Source organism: Xiphophorus couchianus, chromosome 19 (genome assembly GCF_001444195.1).
Source record: "Xiphophorus couchianus chromosome 19, X_couchianus-1.0, whole genome shotgun sequence".
NCBI classification, from domain to species: Eukaryota; Metazoa; Chordata; class Actinopteri; order Cyprinodontiformes; family Poeciliidae; genus Xiphophorus; species Xiphophorus couchianus.
In genome coordinates this window covers 14,876,526-14,901,824 of record NC_040246.1, presented here as the reverse complement: position 1 = coordinate 14,901,824, position 25,299 = coordinate 14,876,526, and the positions used below count along the sequence as shown (strand labels likewise).

The 25,299-nt window shown below is 39.4% G+C and overlaps 1 protein-coding gene across 5 annotated transcripts in view; it reads right to left on the bottom strand.

The window, feature by feature from the left end:
- Positions 1-22,543, bottom strand: part of LOC114134095 (regulator of G-protein signaling 6-like) — a 47,353-nt gene extending 24,810 nt beyond the window's left edge. For 2 of the 5 annotated variants that reach the window (XM_028000391.1, XM_028000392.1), the window contains exons 1-2: positions 22,118-22,542; positions 18,456-18,551 (exon numbers count right to left, since the gene is read on the bottom strand). In XM_028000391.1, the coding sequence (XP_027856192.1) occupies positions 18,456-18,539 (84 nt within the window). In that variant the 5' untranslated portion in view covers positions 18,540-18,551; positions 22,118-22,542. Of the gene's footprint in view, positions 1-18,455; positions 18,552-21,546; positions 21,959-22,117 lie in introns of those variants that run through there. The other 3 variants (XM_028000389.1, XM_028000394.1, XM_028000390.1) reach the window with 3 other exon arrangements.
- Between the last annotated feature and the right edge of the window lie 2,756 nt (positions 22,544-25,299).

The following is a 25,299-nucleotide window of genomic DNA, read 5'->3' as shown; positions in this document are numbered from 1 at the left end:
TACTCATTGATCATTTCAAAATGTTGTCACATTGCAACTTTAAACTGCAGTGTTGGATATTTCTATCACATACCAACATGAAGCAGGTCATAATTGTAAAGTGAAAGAAAAACAATTTTTGCAAATAGAAACATAAAAATAATCATGTATGTAGTGTATTCAGCCCCTCTTTACTCTTATCAAATAAAATCAGTTACAACTAATTGTCCTCAGGAGCCATTCTATTATTAAATGGCATCAACTTGAGTGTAATTTGAGTTCAATATTATCCAGCTGTTCTTTGAAGGCCTCAAAGGTCTGTTAAAGAACATTTGAGAATAAACCTGATAATGAAGACTGAGGAACACACCAGAGGAGGCAGGGACAAAGAGATTAAAGAAAGTTTAAGTTGCTGCAAATCTAACAAGACACGGCCATCGACTGTCCACAATTGGTAGCTCAGAAATCCATTGATCAGATTGTAGAATCTGTCTGTAATGCTGTACCTGGCCACACCATCTTTACTGTGAAACATGGTGGTGACAGTCTCGTGATCTGGGGATGGCTTTCTTTGGCAGGGAAATTTAAGATAGGAAAAAAATGTCTCAAGTTTCAGAGGAGTTTTTGAGGAAAGGTGTCATGAGCCGAGTATACTTGCTAAAGGCTGTGAAAGACTTGAGACTAAGATGGTTGTTATCCTTCTAGGAGAACAGTGACCTTACAGTTACAGCTAGAATGGAATGGTTTAGATTAGAGCTGAAGATGTGCAACGCAGGTAGTCATACTTCAAACAAACTCCAGGTCCTACAAAGTACTGACCCATGGTGATTCTTAGTGTTAGTCTGTCATATAAAAACAGACAGTTTATTGAAATTTGTAGTTGTTGAGAACATTTTAAAAAGTTCATGGAGGATGAATAGCTGAAGATACGTGTTCAGTTTCAGGCTTTCACATCAGGATTTCATGTCTCCACCTGCAGTCCTTTTCTCTCGTCCTTAGAGAAACTCTCACTGCTGAGTCGCAGCACATCCTCTGCCAAACTGCTGGTGACATGGGCATATTTCTATGGCTGTTAATACAAATTCAATTTCTCCAACCTTCTTGGTCAATATATCTTCACCTTGGCTTTTTATCTAGGGCACAGCACAAACTAACATGAACTAATGCTTGCAGGAAATTGGTCTGAGGTGCTGAAACCTCAGGACCATCTGTCTATCTTTGATGCAGGCATCGTCCCCTGACAGCGCTCCTGCTGGCCCGCTTTCCTCCAGGCCTGGTGGTAATTGGGTTGCAGCAAGGGAGGAAAGCGGATGAGTCGTCGAGCCTGGGTTTGTCTGGTCCCTCGCCGGACTCACAAGTCTGCTCTTGATGTCTGACGCTCATGAGACGAACTCCCCTGCTGAAGAGTCTACTTGTGGGTGAGGATGGGAATATTGAAGGTGTCTATAAGACTGAAATAGGCATACAACTTAGCAACTGGCTTATTTTAGGTTTCCCACAAACAGAATTTGTCTTTTAGTGACTGACAGTAGTAAATAACTGAAGAGGAAAGAAGAGAATATATTGTTTTCAGCTTCTTTTGGTTATTTGTGAAAAAAAGTAAATAAATCGGATAAGTGTGGTGTCTATTTGTACTCAGGTTCCCTGAACCAACACTTTATAGAACAACATTTTGCTGCAGTTGCAGCTGCCTATGTTTTCCAGTTTTGCACGTTTTTTCCAAACTGAAATAATTTCAACTAGTACTAGGATAAAGAGTATTTATAGACATAAGTTTTGGGGTTTTGTTGAAGATTTGCTATTGGATTTAGGGACTGGACTTTAACTGGGCCATTCTAACACATCATCATGCTTTGATCTAAATAATATTTTATAGTAGCACTTGCTGTAGGTTTAGGGTTCCTCTGCTGCGGGAAGATGAACTTCCCTTAAAGTCTAAAATCTTTTAAAGCCTCTAGCAAGTTTTCTTGATGTCTTTCATGATTTGGTCACCACCATGATCCACACAGGATTTTTTTAATATAAGTTCAGTTTTGGTCTTATGTGACCAGAGCTCCTCCTTCCACATTTTGTTTTGTGGTAAGTAGTTAAAAGGACTTACGTCTTTCTTTCAACAATTGTTTTCTTTTTCCTTCTCTTCCACTAAGGCTACGACTGAAGTGTGTGACTAATAGTTGTTCCAGATTCTCCCATCTGAGTTGTGGCTCTCTGCAGCTCCTCCAGAGTTACCATGATTGTGTGTGTCAGTGCAGGTGGATAATAATCTCTTTCCTTTTTTGGGTTACATACCAGTACTGCTACTGTGAGATGTTCAAAGCTTTGAAAATTGTTTTGCAAACCAAAACAAACCAAAACAAACTATAATTTTCCCTCCACTTTATAATTATGTGCTATTTTGAGTTAGTCCAATTCACAAAATCCTACTGAAATGCATTAAAGGCAGAGTCTGAAAAATGTCACGGTGCATGAATACTTTTGTAAAGCCATGTGTCTGTCTGCCATTCCAATATCCACTTTAGCCTCTGGAGTTCATCAGGGGTGTGTGCATGTGTGTATAATAGCATGTAACAGCACTTTGCTGCCAAATGATGTGTCACATCTTAATCAGCTTAACCACGTTTTGACCTAAATGTTATTTTTCTTCATCTTTTTTTTTTTATCATGTCATGAATTCACAAACACCATCTGTTCCTTATTCCTTCTCTCTGGCGAAAGACTTTATGTTTCAACCTGCCAAACATTTTATACCTCAGTCCTAAATGATCCTGTTTCTCCTCAGCTCGGCTGCTTTTGCACTTCAATACTCACAAGAAATCCGTGTGTGAGCGAGAGGCCCTTGACCTTTAAATATGCATGGATTTTCTGTCATGGCTGCCGGTGTAGAAGAGGATTTTTACGGCTCCACTGTGTATCATTAAGCTCCAGCCGTCCTCTCTTTTTCTGCACTGTTGTACAACTGGCACACACACACGCGCGCAGGTGTTACTGCAAGACCTGATATCCCCATTACCTGTGCTGGATCTGAGCTACGCAGCACAAAGGAGACCCACGCAGATCCTTTCATACTCTCATAACCTCAAGGAATCTGCATTTTTACTAGTAGGATGTTTTTCTAAGAGCGGCCCTTCAGTTCTTATGATGACCTATGAGGACATCTCTGCCTCTTACTGGATGACAGATTAGCAATGCTGGCAATAAAGCCTTGTTATTCCCAACTCATATGTGCAGGTAATAAAATTTGGCCAGCTGGGCTCACATATGGAGGTAAAATCTCATCTCTTGGTGCCACGGGGCGGCAGGCAGCGCTGCACACTTGTAATATGCTTTGCTGCACTCAGTCCCAGAGGCGACGACTCCTCTTCCTGACAGAGACCTGCAGAAGAGATGTATGCAACCCTGGCTTTTGTCTTGCTGTCGTCGCTCCCCTCACACAGCTCTATTATGAGGCAAGCAAATGAGGCATGAGGTGTTTGGTGGGAAGCTATGAGAATTGTAGCACAGGTAGGAAAATAATGTGCTTCATGGAGGTTTTTAAAATGGAAAATTGGGCTCACCGCACAGGGTGAAAATGTTACACTTCCTTTGCTTATTTACATATTTAGTCAGTGAATAAATGTGTTGGTGTCTGATTTGTATGCCAATTTGAAGGGTTGTTAAAGATTTACTCTAAAATACTTAAACTGATCAAACTTTTACTGGATACTTCTACACTAAACAGAGCTTCTTTAAAACATGATCTCATATTTTTGTCACCTTTATTTTATTTGTGAAAATGAAAAAAAAAAACTAACTTTTTTGGCATTAATCCCACCCTAGATTGAGCAATCTAGATTGTCAATCTAGATCTAGATTGACTGTGTAAAAACAATACACAGAAGTGTCAAACGTGGCCTAAATTGTTTTTCTTTATGTTAACAATTCTCTTTGAAACACAAAGTCTAACTTCAAAAGAACTGTATAGTTTAGTTTTTAATGATTAAAACATCAAGTATAATCTGAAAAGTTTTTTTTGTTTTTTTGCAGCGTTGGATTCTCTGGGAGAGTGTATCTGTGTATATCTGTGTGAGATGCTCGTCTAAGACACAATTTATGCAAGAACCATTACTTGCTATGTTGCATCACTGGCAAAAACACATAATGATGCCGAATGGAGCTATTACTGATAATCTATAGAGTCCAGCCGACCACCTTGTGCAGAAATCTAATGCATTGCCAGGAGACAACTGAATGTGCTCATAAATCTTGAAATGCTTCACCTAAGGGAACCAAAAATGAACCATTCATTACGTCTGCAGAGATAGAATTTGCAGTTTAACCGTCTCACAGCTTTAAATTATTAAAAAGACTTTCTAGAAAAAGGAAATAGCCATGCTCTGTGGTCTAATATCCTTTCAATATATTTTAAAATTAAGTGTCTTTTACTGTCTCCCACCCAGCCACAAGCTATCTGCCTGTGACAGCAGGCTGTAATTTTAGCAATGGCTTGCAAGGCCGATTTGCTCATCCACACCTGATTTACAAGGACATGTTAGTTGTTTTATCATTTTCTCCCCAAACACAGCGTTTTCTTCTCTTGGAAGAGCTCACAAATATTTTTCAGATGACATGGAGGGGGAAGACAGACAGCGAGTAGGTAAAATGAGCTTATGTCATTGTTTAATCCAAAGCTCGCTGAAATGTTATTTAGTACAAAATAATCTGAGTCTAAAAAGCTAATTACCAGAAACGTTTGCTCATAACCTGGAGCCTTAGTCACAGTTTGTAAAATGGCCAAAGCCTCTCACATGCAAATGAACATGGTAACAGTTTAATTCATAAAAAGTTTTCTGAGCAAAAGTTCAATGGCATGTATGAAAACTTTTATGCCATTGTGTATGCTACTAGGGAAGTTATAGTGTAGCTGTAAGATAGAAGTTGAGGCATTGTATTGTCTATTGTAAAAATATGAGTTACATGATATTTGAGGAAAAAGATTTCATTGCATTACTATTCTTAAATAATGCTATGACAATATCAATAGAAAATAACAAACATGTTCCTTCCCAACTCCCAAAAAGTCAAGTTACTATATTTAGATCACTTAGATAGATTTATTTTGCAATGATTCAAAACAAACATATCCATTCGAACACTCTGTAAAAATAAAAAAAAATCAACATAAAACAGAACCATTCACACACAATAGTGCTCAAAGTGCTTGAGCCTCCACAAAACAAATCACAGCAGGAGACAGAAGATGAGAAAAAAATATGAATGAAATCTGTTATTCTCATGTTCCCATCATTACCATCTTCGTGACTATCTTCTATATCAGGTGTGGAGTTCAAGGGCAGGAGTCTATTTAACTATCCAGATAGATTACAGTCACACGGAGGTTGAACACATGACACTTAAAACAAAACAGTGCGCTAAATGTGCATATTTCATGGAAATGCAATAAATATAGTAATTATTGTATTACTCTGACGGAGAAGTGTTCACAATTCTGTGCATCTAGAGAGAAATTGCTGAGTGCTGGCCTGTTTCTTTAAGTCATTATATATGATTTTCAGGCGTAGCCGTCCTCTGTGGTAAGCTGTTAAATCTCACAAGTCATTTGCAGCACATAAGACATTAAGCCTATTGGATAATCGCCCGTTGGGTGTTGTAGTGTATATCTATCCTGCATGTCAGTGATGACAATCTGTTTTATGGTCAGGAAACACTTAAAATGCTACAGCTTGGCTTCTTCTGTGAAAGCCCTTTAATGGAGCTCGTCTGTGTAATGGATGACATGTGATGAGTTATACTCTCAGGAGAACATTAAGGCCACATCAAAACCAACAGCTGCTGACCGTTGCTTCATTCTCAGAAGTATTCAGCGTGTGCTCACTGTGGAAAACAAATCCTGTAATCATGAATTTTTATTTGCACCTTTCTGTCTTGCGCAGCCACTAAAGTGTGGGAGGAACCCCTTCAAATCCTCTGGAGGTGCTGCCCAAAAACCATCGTTATTAGCCACCCCCGCCTCTCTGGATCAGCTTCAGTTCTTATAATTATTTCAAGCTTAAAAGCATTTGGCGCTCCCTTCCTACTTTCTTTGCTGCTAATGAAGACCAATTTCCAAATAAAGCAAAAGGCGGTGGTGTCAAATGAAAGCCTGGATGTATTGGAGTGTCTAAATGAATTAAGCTCAAGTTGCATGACACCTCTAAGTAGCTGTTTGTGGGAGGGTGGGATTATTATTAGTTTCACACAGTGTTAATGGTAGGGAGCTTCTGTCTTTATGTACAGTGCCTTGTAAAAAAAATATTTAGTCTTTAAACTGCTTCACATTTTGTCAACCACAAATGTAAGAACATTTAGTTTGGATTTTTTTGTAATTTTTTTCTGCATATGGGAATCTGAAAAATGTGGAAGGCAAAACAGTGCAACCAGTGATATTCATAAGTCACATAAATAGAGTCCACCTGTGTATAATTTAATCTCAGTGCAAATACAACATGACTACATTTATGAACAAATAGCAGCATGAAAACCAAGCAACACGACTCACAGGATGTAGATATAGAAAAGCTAAATGCTGAGTTTGTTGGAATACTGCTAAAGTGTCAGGTCTAGTAAGTGGAGGATCAGTTAGAGAAGCAGCCAAGAGAGTCATGAGCTGCATTTTTACTGATCTTAAATCTGCACAAATTTGAATTATGAAAATTAATTGTTTTAATGGAAACATGCCAATTTCAAAAAAAGATTTTCAATAAAGTTTTTGCACTATGATTGGAAAGTTTTTCAGCTGTATCAAAATTAGTGTATTTAGCAAAACTGCAAAACTGTACACGACTCACGTGTTCAACAACCAAACATTACTTCCATAAACTACAGGCCGAAAAGACGAAGAAGACGATAAGAAATGATCGGAGGATGATGGTGCAGAATGTTTTTTTTAAAGACTTATTGTGTGAACAAACTTATGTGTGACTTTAATTGCATTTCTTAATGAACAAAAATGTCACAATTGCAGAATTTTGCTGTTGTTTTTTTTACATTAGCAGAGTATCAACAAAGTTTTGCTCAAAATGGAAAAGCAGATATGATCACTCTTGAGGAGTTGCAGAGATTCGAATCGTTAGGAAAGAACTAGTTGTGATGCACTCCACAAATCTGGACTTAATTGAAGCAAGGTAAACAGAAAGCCATGAGAAGTTATATTTGCAGCTTGCCACAAGCCAAAAACCAAGATTGTGACAAGAAGGGGCCTACAACTTCCTGATATGTGTGTAAAAATCTCACATTGCGCATCACAATGAAAACATCATCCCTGTGGTGAATTTGTGGGGATTTTTGGTTAGTTAATGACATGACTTGAAAATTGATGTTCACAGATGTTCTCCTTAGAATGTGACCAAGATTTATGTGTTTGCCATTTGCCAGAGACATAACAATGTAAAAGATGGCAACAATTTGAGTGTGGCATGCAGCCACATGACACAAAACACTTCCATCTCTAATTGTAGTAAAAAGTGCTCTACTTTTCACTTGAGGATTATGTTTTCACATGAAAAATAAGATAAAATGTGAGAAACCCTGACGGGTGTGAATATTTCAGCAAAGCTCTACTGAATATAGATTTGCATGCAGTAAACTTAAATCAACCACTGTCCTTTTTGCCTGATAAAAGGCAATCAAATCTCTGCTCTCAGGTTATTGACATAACAACTGGAGAAGAAAGTGGAACAGGAATGCAGCAAGGTCTACCACGACTGCTTTAACATTCAGCAGAAGAAAGGGAAAAGCCTGCAAAGGATTATTATGTAACGCCTGCAAATAGTGACAAACAGCGCAGCCTCTGTCACGTCACAAATTCATTTTGAAATCTCCCAGCGCTCCGCAGGATAACAGTGTCATCCTTGACAAATGGGTTGCACAGACATTTATGACTCTGACTGCAGCTACACACACGTACACAGAGATGCTTGTGTAATTAATTTTTTTAATGTGGGGTTATAGGGTGGGGTGGGCCACTGTGCTGACAGTGTGGTTAACAATGAAATCCCAACAGGCAGGGTTACGGAGGCCGGGTTAGTCGAAGTGAACCAGAGCAGAGGGAACGCACGTCTCTGAGTCGGAACAAAACCAGATGTTTGGTCCTCTGAACCATGTTTAGTCAGACTAGTCCGTGAGGGTGATTAACATTTGGACCCTGATGACTCATTCCTGCTTCATCCTGAACCCGGTGACAATTACAAAGAGTCTCAGCGCTCCGACTACACACGGTTCATCACTACCTGTGCCTCCGTGGTGCACAGATGACGCCGCGTCCCTCTGCGTCTTTTTCTGCCCTGCTTATATGAATCAGACATTTATTTTAATCAAAACACATTTTTTCTCTCTGCCGACCTTTCAGACGAACAATACAAATGGCTGCACTGGCAGATGGATCTGCAGTGACAGTACATTTGTTGATCAGAATATTTCATTCAGGCTTCACTGTGTGACGAGCTGCGTCATGCTCTTTGTCAGCAGCAATCATTCTCCTTTTGAATGTCGTGGATTCTTTTGTTGCTGTTTCGTCATTATCTAAGCACTTCTTTTAGTGCCTGAGCAGAGAAGGCCCACTTGATGAAGACTTCATTGATTAAATTATGAAATATAACGCAGCCAGACCAGCACAGCTTTTTTCAGGAGAGAATCACATCTCATCAGTGTTATTGAAAATACTGAGGGTGCTCTCTTAGCTGACTTTTGGGGAATTCTGTGAGAATTTGGCTCAGAAATATACAAAAAATGGTGCAAGGAAAGGCTTTTTTTAAAAGCAAAGTGTGGGTGTGTGCATATGGAGGTGGCAGAAAATCTACCAAAATTAATGAAAAAAATATTATTTTAACCAGCTTCTGTTTTTATTGTAATAGTGTAAATATTCTGAATCATTCAAAAATAAACAATAAAAAAGGTCAATAGGCAAATAACAAAGTACAAGGCACTGTAGCTGACAAAAACTAGTATTACTAAAGACTGCATTTCATATTAATTATTATAAGAAATAATTATTATCATAATAATAATTAATAGTGACACTAGAGGAATGGTATGTAAAAAACAAATATGTAAAAAAATAAAAAGTGTAAATATAACAAACACATCAAACATGCAAGTGTTTGATATGATTTACTGTTTATTAACAGTATTGTTAAACACTAGTGGTAGTTTTGAATAACACTATTAAAAATAACATTATTTTTTAATAGTTATTAAAAATAATACAATTGCCATCATTGCCATCGTCATCAGTAAATAGGCTCATACTATTGCTACTATTTCACCATCGCCGCTACTACTCATCCATCCATCCATCCATCCATTTTCTGTTCACCCTTGTCCCTAATGGGGTCGGGAGGGTTGCTGGTGCCTATCTCCAGCTACGTTCCAGGCGGGAGGCGGGATACACCCTGGACAGGTCGCCAGTCTGTCGCAGGGCACGCTACTACTCATAATATTCATAATCATAATGTTGCTTATAAGAAATATCATCACATTCCTAAATGCTAAGATGTGTTTAGGGGAAGATAAAGAAATAAGCAGAGATCATGTTGCAGGTTGTTTACTGTTAACCATAGAATGAATTTATTGACGTGTTCATCTGAGCTCAGCTCTCCTGAGGTTGGAACATGAAATGGCAAAGACGCATTTATAAACGCATGATGTGGTATTCCCTCTCTGTGGTTCCCTTTTGAATAATGAGGAAACACGGCGCAGAGCATCTGATCATGTGATAATCACTTTTTAATGTTCTTTTAAAGACGTAACTCAACAGGACAGATGAACCAGCTGACCCTACATTCTTATTGCTTAATCAGCTGTCAAATTTTCATCAGCCAAATTGAGTACAACAAAGTATTTCTGCTGAACTCACTGCAGCCTGCACGCACAAGTGATCTGCTTTGGCACTTTAATAACTGATCCTCGTCAGCTGTGGGCGCCTTGAAAAGAGGATCGCTTTTTCAAAGTTAATCTATCACCGCAGTCTAATGAGGCAACGCCAGTAGTAGGAAGAATAAAGGGAAACACAAAGAGAGGAGAGAAAAGCAAGAATATAAAATCTTACCAGTTATGTTTGGTGATGAAACTAGCAGAAGCCTCGAAGTGTATGGACTTAGAATAAAGTTGCATTTTTTAATTTTTTTAAATGTAGGTCTGGACTTTGACCAGGCCACTATAAACATCTAAACATTTGCTTTGATTAAGCCATTTTATGCTAGCTCTGGCTGAATGTTTAGACATGTAATGTTTTAGAGCTGACAAAGTTGAACCTCGATCCTGTCGAGCTCATGTCTTCAGCTTCCCCTGCCACCACTATGGTTCACCGTAGGACTGTTATGATCAGTGTTCTTCATCAACTTTTGAATTTTGCATGTATCTGACCAGATCTTTACAGAGTGTCAGTGTTTGTACTGAGACAAACTAACACATGGTAAGATCATTCATTTCTGCTTTGGAGCCTGATAATTGCAAGAAAAAGTGATGTGAATATTTTCAGAAAACTCTTTCTGAAGCTCCTTATAAGAATAACCTTAAACACACAAAAAAGCTTAATTGACAGAGCAAACATTACTTAATGTTTTTTCTTTTATGTTTTTATCACTTCTGTTGAGAAAATAGAAGAAGAAGAAGAATTACTTTATTCATCCCAGCAGGGAAATTATTTCGCAGTTACAGCAAGAATGTTTTTTTTTATACACAGATTAACACACACACGACAGGAGCTGCGTCTGCAGGCAGCCAGCTGAGCCGGTGCCATTTTTGAAGGAGAACATGCGGCAAAGGTCGTCGGGACCGGGAGTCGAACCCGTGACGTCCGCGGGTCTAAGGCCTCCAAATGTGGGGCGTGCTAACCCCCTGCACCACCACAGCATGCAAATAGATATTTTGTGCTTCTTTTAAATGCTTTCAGTAGCTCTTTGTATCTATTTATTTCCATTATGTATCAATTTCTGGAAGGCATAACGATTTGTGCTGATAAATCTCGGCATATAAGAAAATCTTGCTGATGTAGTAACTGCTTGCTATCATTTTAAGTTTCATTTTGTTCCTGATACAACGTATCAGTACTACAGCAGGGTTAGTCACCAATCTTAAACATGTCAAAGTGTTGCCTTAAGGCTCAGAGAACCAGAACTGGACACCCAAAAGTTATCAGCATTTATGGCTTACAATGAAGTGAATATTTTTTCTTTTGGGGGGGTTAATTTAAAACAGCTAAACTGGATATCACTTTCCCCATAGATGGTGTTACATTTCAACCACACAACAGTTCCTGTGCAGATCCTACACTAAATAAAAGGACATTATCCTTATTCTCACTTTCTGGCATTAAATAAGGTTGAACTTTTTCTTTATAAGGTCACTTGATATCATCAAATGGATTAGCCAGAATAATGAAAGTATTCCAAGGCATCAGCCCGGAAGTTAAAACTCGAGCACAAATGGGTCTCCCATTTGGACAAAGATGATGGGGCCTAATTAGTTTTAAAGACAACAAGGTGAATAATGATTTGGAGTGGCTGTCACTACGCCCTGATCTCAGTTCCACAGAAAAAAATAGGTGATTTTAAAAATTTATTGTTTCCTTTGGTGGAGCACCAAAGGAAACATCAAGTTTCAACAGAAATGCAGTACGTCCATCATCTCATCTCCTTCCATGGGAGTGCAGGCTGCTGTTACAGCATCCAGCAAAGATTCTGAGGTTATCATCAATACAGTCAAAGGTGTTTGAAGAGCACTCTGTCTATTGTGCGACTTCATGCAGAGTTTTTATTCTGCATCAAGAGAAAGGTTCAGAAGGCTTTGGAGGGCTTTAAAAAGTGGGACACGGTGGTAAGAGCAATTCCCCCACATCAGCCACCTCTCATCTTCAGCCTCTGCATGCATGCACAGCATTACACTTGCCAAAAAAGCACAACTGGCTGCATTATTAAATTATTCAGGGCACATTGTTGACAATGTGCAAACAGATAGGAAGGAGTTTCCTTTTCCACCCTTTTCAGTCCTTCATGGATAAAGTAAATCAAGGCACATGCGCCGCATGCAGGCTGTTGAGGAACTATAAATTATTCTCCACCTACACTTTGCCTTCAAGATTTCCATGTTTCACTAAACAGAAGAAGACACACAACACATGACACAGACGAGAGCTGGTTACGTAAGACATGGAGCTTTGCACTCATGGGTTTTTATCTCATTGACCCAAGCAGGGAAGCAGCTCAGCCGCCCACATTTACACTTAGCATGCACAGGCACATAGGCTTCAGCTCATACCAGCGCCTCAGATAAAGGCTCCCATGGAGCAAGTGTTAAAATGATCGTGCATGATAAAGCACCGGGTGAACTCGTCCCTACAGTTGCAGAAGCGATATCAAGAGTGTTCGGCTGCAGCGCGCTATCTTAAGTGCACACAGGAACAGCAAACAGTGGTCCATAAACACTTCAGACTGAGGTTAGCCTGAAAAGAGAAGAGACATTCCCTCCATGGGCCTCTTTAGAGAGAGGCGAGAGGGAGTGTGAGTCACTGGCAGCAGGAGGAAGATGAGCAGTGCAGCTTCCTTCTCCTGACCAAAGTGCTTCTGTTAGCCCTTCATATCCACCCAGCTGTCATCCCTGCTGTAGCTGGAGAATCAGTGGTGCAGGAAGCTGCCATTTACAGTTATATTATCTCTCTCTAGCCAGCAAGCAAGAGACAATGTTCAACTGGTGGTGTGCTGGCTGCAGTTTTCTATTAATTTCCATATAATTTACACAGCATACTCAAGGGGAGCTCCCTCTAAGAAACTTCCCCTTTGTTGCGTCTAAATGATCGTCAAGCCAACAAAACGATAATCATCCGTTTGGATGGTGAGCGAGGTTCAAGTTAACGCTGACGGTAATTTCTTTTTTCATCCCTCGGGGAATATTAGATTTAACATCCATCTACCTAAGTGGTGCGACACAGGTGTGATAACCTGTATTAGTCACCCCATAGCTGTTGTTACAGGAGCAAACACTTTCATTATCTCTCTATAATATCCAACCCAGTAAACTGATGTACTCAAACCATATGCGAAATAAGAGGTTTTGCCATCAAGGAGGCCATTCAAGTAGTCATAGACAAAGTGCCATGCAAGAGCAGATAAATGGAAGGAGAGACGGGTATGATGTCTCAGAGGAGCCGATATTTTTCGGAATATGGAACGCTCCAAATGGGCTTCAATTATTAATTAGCAAGAAGCAGAAGAAAGGCCGCAAAAATCAGTGAAAGATGAAAAGCGGAAAGATGGTTAAAAATGTCTGGCCTCTGCTCTGCATGCAACAACAGACACTGAAAGAAGCATTGCTGTTATTACGCTAGCAATTAGCATTTTGGACCACTAATAGTTAGGTTTTTGGTGTCTGGAAAGAAAATTATGGCATGAAAAAACGATCTTGACACTCAACAAGAGTCAGTACAGGCTAATGGGGATTTTTATTTTTTTTCTATGTTTTTGTTCCATGTGTAGCTTTTTTTTTTAGTTAAAGGATGGAAAGACCTTTGAAATCTGCCAGAACTTACTTAACAGTGTAAAGTATCATGACAAAGTATTTTTCTGGCTGCAGATGGCTTGTATTTCAGTACATTTATGTGTTTCAAATCATCAAACACATTTTAATATCAGAAAAATGTAACCTGAATTTATATAAAACGCAGTTTCCCTACCAATTGAAAGAAGTTTCTCCTATGTTCTGTTTTTCCTACATCATTAGATAATGGCTTTTTTAATTGAGAAGATCAAATGCTTTAGAAATGTTTTTGCAACTCTTTCCAAACTGATAGATACCAATGACATTGTTTCTCATGTGTTCTTAAGGCTCCATAGATCACATGTTACTTTTGAGCTCTTTTAGCCTACTTCATGTTGTCAAGTTTCCATTTAAGTGATTATTTGATGCTATACAGCCGTCAGCATTTAGAAATAAAACAAGAATATGATTAACCTTAGCTAATTCATGATTTAACAAGGGAAAGATGTAATGTTTTCATATTGGACCATGATGATTTGAATAATTTTTTCTTGCTAATAAATAAACCACAACTTTGAATCTGATGTTTATTTTTATTTGGTCATTTTTATTAGGTGATTTTAATTAAAGCTTATTTAATCATCCAAAACATTGAGGTTTGACAGAAAAAGCAAATACAACTGATATTTGTAATGAGATGCACACAGCACTTTCGGTTGTGAAATATTTAGCTCCCCCCCCCCTCCACACACACACACACACACCCCACACACGCACATCTCCCAAAACCAATTTGGCTGAAATTAAAAACTAATTTGGATGCAATTTTTTAAAAAAGCTACAAATGTACATATAATCTCTGTCTACAAAAGTTTTCTCTTTACAGCTATCTCCACAAAGGGGCCTCAGCCTCAACGATGGCCAGGTGGAAAAAGGGAAAAATACATGCACTCATGCACTTAGGGGACAAGAGATGTTTGCTATAAATAGTTAGCAAGCTTCACCCCATCAGAGCTGAAAAGTGGGCTCTATTTAATTTAATTTTCCATCACAGTTATGCCTCTCTTCTTTGTTTCTTTGTTGCATGCTGAGGTCGTAGTTCTAATCTCAAGCAAACAGACAAAAGGAAAAGTCTGCTCAGTATGATGAGTACGTCTGCAACCTATGTCTGCGCACCCATTCTTTTTTCTTCTTTGGCGATAAGACGTGTTGCATTTATTGGTTTGTTGTTCTACTTTCTTTTCCTCATGGGGAGCGAGGCAGAGGAAGATAGCGCTGCATCGCCTACGCTGCACGAACAGAGACAACCTCCTCCTCTCCAGAGCACTCCACATCTCTTACGGCTAGATACGTCACAGTCACCTTTGTCTAACTGCCTACGCAGTTAACTCAATATTCTTTAGCAGAAAATGTGGCAGATTGGACAGTATATTCCTTTGTGCAGTACTACCAAAGGAGATCCGCTTTTGTAATGTTTTGGTCTCTATGAAATCAAACTGGCCCTACTAACTCCTTATGGGTAAGATTGTGATGTTTTCCAGCTGACAGAGGCTGAGGCCTTTGGGACGAGGCTTCCAGTGTTTTCCCAGGCGGCAGAGCATATTGGCGGCCATCTGGCTCTCTGTGAGCAGCGTTCAGCTTTCACACTGCGCTGGCTTGCCCACCCACTGAGTCCAGAGGCGCTGGGTGCCTATAGCCCCCACAGATCCAGCACCTCTCTTCTGTTTTGACTCCAAGAGTCAAAACTTGAGAAAACATACAAAATTTTGATTGCTGGTAAAGTTGCAGATCTAGATCAAATGGAGTGTGATGAAATATTAATGCTATTTCCCTCTTTTTAGATTTTACCACTGTTTGTTTTATGAATTTAGGTCTTTAAAAGTTTTTTTTTTAAATTCAAAGCAGGAAGGGCACAAATTCCTGTCACCCTGAGAATAATCTGTCTGTTGTCACATCGTATGACCAAAACATGAAATGACTGATATTCCCCAGACGGCCTCCTGACGAGCAAGATCTAGTCTCTTAAATGCATCGCCTCCAGGCATGTGGAGCGTTACGTAATCAAGCCGCACTGTGAAATCCATGTGTTACAGCAAACTACAGTGTTCTCAGTTGTACATCTTCTAAGGATGCATGAATGTACAATGAAGCATGAATTCTTAATTCACTGCGATGCTAAAATAGACACTCAACCATACACAAATGCTAATGACAACTGAGAAACATTGAAATCAAGGAACCACTGAATGTTAGACTTCAGATCTTTACTGGGTGGTTTTATATGCACAGAAAGTGAATAAAAAATTTAGATTATATACTCTGGAAAGCATATATAGTGGCAAGCACATATAGTCTATCAAAGCTATTATACTGTTGAGGTAAAAACGCTACAGAGCTTTGTTCCTAAACAAATTTTTTTCTCATCATGTTTCAGATCTTCAAACAAATATAATCTGGGTAGATAAGAACATGGTTTTTAAATCACAGAGAAATCAATATGTAAACCTACATGACTCTATGTGAAAATGCCACCATTGACAGCTACAACTGGACTTGAGTCAGTACTTTCACTCTGCAGCTCTAAAGCATCATTCTTTCTTTTTTAGGTATTTGAAGCTGGACTTGCCACTTGTGTTGCTTAAGCTTTTGGTCGCAAAGTGATTAGCAGACATTCTCTTTTAGGATTTTCAGCTAGAGAACATAATTAAAGGTTTCATCAATTACAACAGGTTGTAAAGGTCATGAAGTAGCAAAGCAGCAAAGAGTATCAAACTACCAAAATGTTTCAAAGATAGTTTGCTATTTTCCAAAGCTCTACTTTTCTTTTGTTGGTCTACAAAATATTGTCTCCACTGTCTTGGAGATCTTCAAGATGTTTTTTTCGTTTGTTTTACAAAGCTCACAAACTTTGTAATCCTTTTTGAGTTTGCATGACCATGAGTAGATCTGTCTGCTTAGGTCTTAATTTGTCTGAGCTTCACAAGTTCAGATCTTAATTCAAGCAGAGATAAGAAAGAAAAAAATCTTTTCCAACATAAAAAGAATGCAAATTTAATAAATCACAAATTTATTTCTTATAGAAAATCCATATTTGTACACTTGAAATACTTATCCATAAAGAATCTTAAAAAACAAAATAATAAAAACGAGACGAAAGCCGCTAAATGAAGCTTGGTTGCCTTGAATGGAGAACATTTGGAGAACCCAGATACAAGATGTCAACAACTATGAATTTATGTCTCATCATACAAACATCGGCTCCATCTTTGTCCTCCATGCCTGCCTGGATGACTCGTTTCCAGTGCCCACGCAGGTATTTGTCACGCTGCGCTGTGGTCAAAGTTCAGCCAAGCTGAACAGCATGTGTACAAGCACACCGTGCTGTGTGCTGCCCTTTCTTTGACTCAGTGGCAAACCACTGTGCTGCGGCACAGGGCAGTGGTGATAATGGGCTGTAGGTTGCAGTTGATTTGTTTCTGCAGAATTTCTGGAAGGAAATGTGACAATTTATTTTTGAGAGCTAAGCTTTGTGTCAGGATGTTCATCCATCATTCCAGTTGTCTCCTGTCATACACTTATCAGAGATTGGTTAGCAGAGGTAGCAGGTCCAGGAAAAAAATCCAAGCCCCCCATGTCCCTTTTTACTCCAAGCTTCATTCAGGCCACAAAGTTCCTCAACTTATCCTTATAGAAACTTGTGTCCACAAATCTTGGGAAAGATCAGAATGTGAACAGACAAGTAAATAAAGAGCCTTGATTTTTGTCTCAGGTCTTTCTTCACCACAGCAGACCAGACCAACATCTCTATCAGATGAGGTGCTGGTTTGGATGTCAATCTCCTCCACCATCCTATAATCACTTGTGAACAAGTCACCAGAAAACCTGACCTCCACTTGAGCAAGAGGCTCAATTATTTTTAAAACATCCTCACCTCAGATTTCATTTATGATTATCAAGAAGGCATTCCAGGTAGATATTTACAAGGATTTGACATTCTTACTAGGATTCACAGAGCAATATCAGTTGTTGCTGTCTTCCCACTTTTACTATCCCACATCCATATGCTAACAACCGATTTGACACAGTCTATTCACACACTGCCAGCATTTTTTTTTATTGGGAGATTCAGAGATAAATCAGGATTTATCATGCCAGAGAGGAAAAGGTTTTTAGCTAGGAAAAAAATATGACTAAAATTCCTTCAGTAGTCACAAAATCCTAATCTCTAAATGGCTACAACATGAAAAAACAAATCTTAGCTATTGAGGCAGATGCTGTCAACAATTATTTCACATCCTGTCTTTACTGCCCATACTTCCACTAATCTGTTTATTTCACCATATGAATGAAGAGTTATTTGGCTCAGAATGAAGCAGGAGATTTGGGACAATTTTGCAGTAATCCAAACAAAATTCTCAATGGTAGCAGTGGACACCATGGGAAATCAAATGAATAGAGTCCAAGCGTCCCAGTAAAGGGCAAGGAATTTCACAAGCTATCTGTTGTGTGTGGGGAAATACCACTCCCTCATTGGCTATTACAGATTCCAGCCCTGAAGACTTAGCTACTTCTCCCCAGCAGAATATGCACATAATTAGCCTCCAATACCGCTAACCCTCTCCAATCAAACAGTACTGATTGAAAGTAAAGGCGCCATGGGGACGAGGTAATTACCCCTGACAATGAAAGGATCCCTCACTGCCCAGACCCTTCACTGAAGGGATTGGGAGATTATTAAAATGTTGGAGGGCAGCCTGGAAACGGACACAGAAGAAGGAGTATGGCTCTGAAGAAAGAGGAAAAAGAAAGAGTGGGACTTGATTTAAAACGTCTGAAAGGAAAGACATCCTGAGCCCTCAATGTGAGACTGGTGCATGGTTGGTGGACTTTGATACAAATGAGAGGTTGTTAGGCGATTGTTTCTCACATCATGTAATGTACTGTAGACTAGAAAGTGTGCATAGGTCTACCTTTCTGTAGACAATCATATTGGGGGAGTCTTCCTCTGGTTCTGCGGCGCCAGTCCCTCCCTGATCTTTGGACCCCTCCGCCATGTTCAGTAAGGCCTGAGGAGAAACAGAATAGCTACATCACCACTGCCCATAGGGCTGAATAAACAGCATGTAAGTGCCTTTGATAATTATCTTTCTGTCTTGACTAAATACATTTAAGCTGCAGCTGTAAAGGAGTTGGGTTTTTGTTTAAGCCATACCGTATTTATGACAAGATAAAAAGTTATCCAACTGATGATGGAAGCAACTTGGCTTAGAAATGCATGGAAACATCTGAATGCATAAAAAATTCAAGCACAGGTATAAACTCAGTAGTCACGCCAAATGGCTTGTTAGCAAGTTCAAGCTAAAGCTTGAACTTGAAGTTCAAGCTAAAGCTTGAACTAGCATCAGAGTGAGGAGAAAAGGATATTTAATCGAACAGAAATGCTTTGTTAATGGCAGCATACAGATGAGAATTGTTAAACTGGTTTGACATTATACAAAGGCAGCTCTAATACAGATAAGTTACAGCTAAGCTGTGTGAAATGCAATTTCTGAATGCACAACAATTGGGTCTGTGAGCTAAGTGGGGAATAGCAGCAGAAGACTACACTAGATACAATCCCCTTCAACTAAGTAGAGGGAACTTAGCTACAAGTAACTCAGGCTCACCAAAACTGCAACATTAAGAGATGAGACAAAAAAATATTGCCTTGTTCAGTTGCTCTGATTTCAGTTTCAACAGGATCAGAATTTTTTGTAAAAAACATGAAAAAAGGATGGTTTCTGTGTTGTTTCAGTGCTTCAGGCTGCAGGCAGTAGTCCAAAGCACTGAATAATACCTCAGTATTATTGTTGACCATGTTCATCCCTTTGTGAGCAGTTTTCTGATGCTTCCAGCAGAATAAATGCAGCATGTCCCACTGTTCAAATCATCTGAAAGTGGTTGCTGGAAAACAACAATGTTCACCGTACTCCAACGCCCTCCATAATGTTCACATCTAAATGCAACAGATTGGGATTGGGATGCGGTGAAACAGGAAGTTTATATTAATGAAGTGCAGCTAGCAAACCTATAGCAACTGTGTGTTGCTAACAGGTCAACATAAACTCAAAACTCTAAGCAATGTTTCTGAAGCCTTGTCAAATAAATTCTATGAAGAATAAAGGTAATTCTGAAGGCAAAAAGCGGTCCATATCGGTTCCCTTTATGTGCATGTAATATATTGGCCAGTGGTTGTGATTCCAGCTTAAGAGCATTGGTTTTCACATTTGTCAGTTTTTGATCAATAAAATAACTTTACAAGATGCTGACCATCATTTAAGCATGTGAACATTAAATGACAAAATGTTAATCATATAAAGCAGCATCAAAATCCTCTATAGTTGAGCTAGTACTTTTCTGGAAGACAACGTAGAGTAACCTAACATGTGTGAGGAAGCTGGAGCACCCAGGGAGAAACAAAACATCCTAAGTGCTAATAACTGCACCACATTGCAAACCAGAATGACATTAAGAGTTTGAACTAAGTGAACTATATTTTGCGACACTCTATTAGATCTAATTTAATGATGGATATCTTAGACTTGACAGCACTCCCCACATTAGCTGGCCACCACCCTGCGGTCTGAAAGAAGTTGTTTTATTCACAGCTTTCAAACAGTCCCAGGCACTTTGTCTGAGCTGCCACATAGACGTATTCCTAAGAAAAATAATTCTGCTTAACTCTGGATTTCTACAAGCTACACTTTATAAAGCTTCTGTTGTCAATGAAGGATATGATGTGTATCCAACTGGGGAAACCATTTCTCCATCAAAGGTTCTGTATGCAAGTCATTCATATTTGTCACAGATTTGTTGATGCTGAAATTTGAAGTGCAAAACGGTGCAGAGAAAAACAAAATCACACCTTGATGACTCCTTTACTATTCATTGTGAGTACAGTACTACAATAGACCCCTATTCATGGTTGGTATTTACAGATTCACCTAACTGCGGATTTTTCTGTGGAGTGTAACTCCAACTTCATCCAGCCATCCATTTTCGTTCACCCTTGTCCCTAGTGGGGTCGGGAGGTGCTGGTGTCTATCTCCAGCTAACGTTCCGGGCAAGAGGCGGGGTTCACACTGGACAGGTTGCCAGTCTGTCGCAGAGCAACACAGAGACAGACAGGACAAACAACCATGCACACACACACTCACACCTAGAGACCAATTAACCTGACAGTCATGTTTTTGGACTGTGGGAGGAAGCTGGAGTACCTGGAGAGAACCCACACATTCACAGGGAGAACATGCAAACTCCAGAAAGACCCCGGGCCGGGAATCGAGCATATCTAAACCATTCAAAAGAAAATGCAGCTTGGGACCTGAAAAGTCATAAAAAGTCCCATTCCAGCATACACAAGACACAGCTATCATATGGAAGAATATTCTTTGCTCAGATAAGACCAAAATAGAACTTTTTCAGCAAGCATACAAATCAGTAAAAGCAACTCCTCTGTGACATATTGTGGTGGCAGCATCATGGTATAGGGAGTTGTGTATAAGAGAGATTTGGAAGCTGTTCAAAATTAATAGAACGATGAAGGAGATACATCGACTAGAATACTGGACAATAATAAAGCTTATCTTCCAGCAGGATGGTGACCTTAAAATTTCAGTCAGAGCTATGATGGACTGGTTTAGAACAAAGCCTGCATGTTTGATTGACTTTTTATGACTTTTCTTTCCACTTCACAGCACTATTTTCTGTTGTTCTGTCGCGTGAAATCCCAATAAAACACAACACAACAACTTCAAGATGTGTGAAAACTTTTGCAAGGCAAAGACTATGTTTCATCCTGTATCTAATGTACTGGCACATCTTTTGGAGGAGGATTTGGGTTTAAATTAGTTATGTAACTGTTGCCACAAATTACACAAGTTTGAGTGAGATAAAAGCAGAAATTGTCCATTTTCAGATTGCACAACAGCAACATGCAAGGAGGCTTTGTAACCGCTGCTGAGCACTCAGGTGTATTACACCGCTGAGAATAATGATGTGCATGAGTGAATAAGTAATCACCTGTTCTCGCCTCTCTGTTTGTTATTGTCACCAGAAGCAGGGAGAGCAGCATTCCATTTTGGTCGACAGGTTTGTGCTCCTTTCAGAGTCTGAGAACATTAGACAGCTAATCTTTGCATCCTCCTCAAGTACTTTATAGAACACCAAGCAAGTATGGATTACATAGCACCTGAAAACAAAAGTGTGCAAATAGTTTCCTTGTGGACAGGAAGCTCTAATTTAAGAGAAGATATTGCTTCCACTTCACCTGTTCAAGCAGGCAAAACCAAAGTCCACACAAGGTCCCTGGGGTCTGATGACTGTCTGTCAGAGAGTTAAACAATGCAACAAAATAAAGCAAGAAGACAGAATGCACAGTCAGAGGATAGAAGACCTTGCAAAGACTCAAATAACCAAGGCTGAAACAAACTGGATAAACTGGGAAAGAGTTTGTGGACAGAGCATGCATACCCTGCTCCAAATTCACTAAGAACCATTCTAAGACTGAAGGTCCCAAAACCCTGATCTGTCTCTGTAGTGCAATGCAACATCTGTGACACCTGACAGTTGCAATCAGGGAGCCATTTATTACCTTGAAAACACAAAAATAACGCCTGGTTCACTCTGCTCCCCCTGGTTGGCTGCCCCCTTAGCAACAAGCAGCAGGCGGCTTCATGGTGTAGCTAGCAGTAGGGAAGAGTGGATGAAGAAGACAGGGCGGTGAGGAGGTGGGGGATGAAAGCAGTGAAGCAAAGAGAGATGGAGAGTGAGAACTCTGAAGAAAAGGAAGCTGGATGGCCACTGCAGTATTCCTCTAGACCTCCTCTTCCTCCTCCTCCTCTTCGTCTTCTCTCGTAGCCAGTCCTGCCTTGCTCTGGCAGTTGAGGAGATCCTCACATGTGTGCACCTCGTTCATCCCTTCCTCTCCCTCGGTCTGCATGCGAGCGAGCGAGAGCAAAAGAGTGAGTGTGAGAGAGAGAACGAGAGAGTGCGTAGACTGTGCCACGGAGAGGGGCAGATCAAGCTGAAAAAGTGGGAGGGATGAAGGAATTAGAGAGAATATAAAGAGGGAGGAGAAAGGACAGGCAGCGAAAGTATGTAGGGTGTGTGTGAATGTGTGTGTGTATGGGGTGTGTTTTGGTGTGTACACATGAGAGAAACAGCAAGCAGTAGAGAGAAAGGACAGAGATGCTCTCTGCAGCAGCGCCCACTGATGCAGGAAAAAAGTAACAATTAAAGTGGTATTAAAATGCTGTGATTAGTAATGCAGAACATAAAAAGCATTTGACGCTTTTGACCACAACATTGTATTTTAAAAACTAAAAGCTACTTTTGTTGATTACATGAACAGCGCCTAACTAGTCTAAGACATGTTTATCAGACAAATCTTTTTTCATTGAGGTTAATTATGTGGTTACCGCTGTTTCAAGTCATGGAGATCCTCTGGGTTGAGTGATTAGACCAACTCTTTTTTTTTCCTTTAACATGTTCTTTTGGGGTTAGGGAACATTGCAGAAATTGCAAAAATGGGCCTAGTTTACACTGTTCCAAAATGTTTCTCAAGAGCTGTCAATTCTGACCAAATCTTAGATAAACAGCAAAAAATCAGGTTTTATAATGGAGATGGGGCGGTGAGGATGGGCATGGGTGATTAAAGAGAAAAACAAATACTGAGGAAAATTTCATTTTCTATGAAAAAGGAAGAAAAATTATTTTAAAATAACTTGTGCCAAATTAAACAAAACAAAACATGATCTACATGATTATATCTCACATGAAATGACAATAAATTACTATATTTAAATCATAATTTTACATAAACAGACAAAAAAGGAACAAAAAATTCAAACATCAATGTCGACTGACTGAGAATAATATCCATCCACAGTATTTGAACTAAATATTGAGTCTGGGCTCTTTTTGTATCATTTGCTGCATGTATGCAATGTGAGTTGGAGGCAATTAGCTTGCAATTAGTTTGCAAATGATATGGATTCCCAAATTTATCACTAACTTACTGTATTTCCGCCACAGTTTTTCCATGCACTCAATTTTTCAATAATATTCTTACCTACACCATTCTGTGAACTGTCAGTTCATTTAGCAGTTAAACTTCATGGCTTTCCCTACATGTGGAGAATGATACTGACTAATTTTAAATTGCTTATATATTGCTTTGGTATTTAGATTGTTTTTTGGGGGGGGAGAGGGGGGTATGCTCACAGTAAATGTTTCATATTGAAACTAATTTCAATATCAGATTAGGAATGATAAAATCCTTAGTTTTCAATTGTTAACACAATTTAATATGGAGAAAAGATATCAAATCAACTTGTGGGAATATATAATCATCCTCTTGTTTAATCATGAAATAACCATGTTTTTATGGTTTGGTTTTATTTTGTTTAATGATTTAAAAAAATCAAGTGTGACAAAAAGCAAAAAGAGGATAAATCTGTCTCTCTGTCCCCTTTCGTCCAATCTTTCATTTCCTCTTTCTTTTCATGTAAACTTTGGAATCATTGAAGCTTAAATGGCAATCCAATCCATCTGACGTTTTTTTTCCTGCAGTAAATGAGATCCTAGGAGGCCCCAGGGAAGATCCAACAGGATACACGCGGTGGCCAATTTGTGAAAACGTGCATGCAGAGTGAAAAACCCCCCCAACAGTCTTAGATGTTTGTGTAGACAGAACCCGTTCACCAGTTATAATAGACTCACTTCAATGGTTTCTTTCCACTGTTTCTTAGTCTTTTTTCATGCTTGCCTCTGGGATGTCCTCTCTTCACTGCTCATATTAATATTTCACATTCTCCAAAAGCACCTTGCGTGCTGCTTTAAACAAGCCTTACGCGGAAAAAAAAGGCCACTGCTATTTACTTAACATGCTTCTGCTCTTTGGGGAAAAAACGACAACACACAAATCGGCTGTTCTCTATACATTTGGGCATCTGCTGAAAGCGAGGTCACATGTTCACATATGTGGTGTGCCTGGTGGAGTGTAAAAGCATTTGTTGGCCCAAAGGATTAGTGCTTACCTCACACATTTCTTTTTTACAGCAGAAAAGAGCATCCATTCACTACTTTGTGTCTCTATGCAATCAGTGCAGAGAGCAAAATGACACCCACTCTGCAATGATTGCAGCAAACTTAAAAAAAAGAAATTTAAAAAAAAGTGCTGATCCACAACATGCACGCCTTCAGAAAGACACAGAGAACAGGCAAGCAGACAGGCAGAGAGTTCTCTAATCTGCTTTAAGGGGGGCGGCCCTGTTATAATCTGCATTACTGTGAAATTACTGAACACCATGTTCAGACTCTCACCAAGGCAGGACAGTAACACCTCAGGCCTCCCACAGCACAGCAGATACAGCAGGAATATGTTGACTGACGCAGTACCAACACATGAAGATGCATTGGAGGCATTCAATATTTATAAAACTTGCTGAAAATCAACGTTCATTAGGTTTGCAGATTTTATTGTATTGAAAATAACTGCAACGCAAAAGAACAGGAATTAAAGTCCCATGCAAAATCTGTAATGCAGTGAAAGCTACAGCAGTGTCTTGCAAAAGTATTTACAGCCAATGACGTTTTTCACTTTTGCCACAAACTTCTAAGTAATTTATTTATACAGAAGTATTAATTGTAAAGTGGATGGAAAAATCTAAAATTTTAAATCTAGCTCTTACTGTATGTTTGGGTTAGTCCTGTTAGAAGCTGATTGTCCATTAATTAAAACACCTTCCCACACCATGCTACTGCCACCTCTGT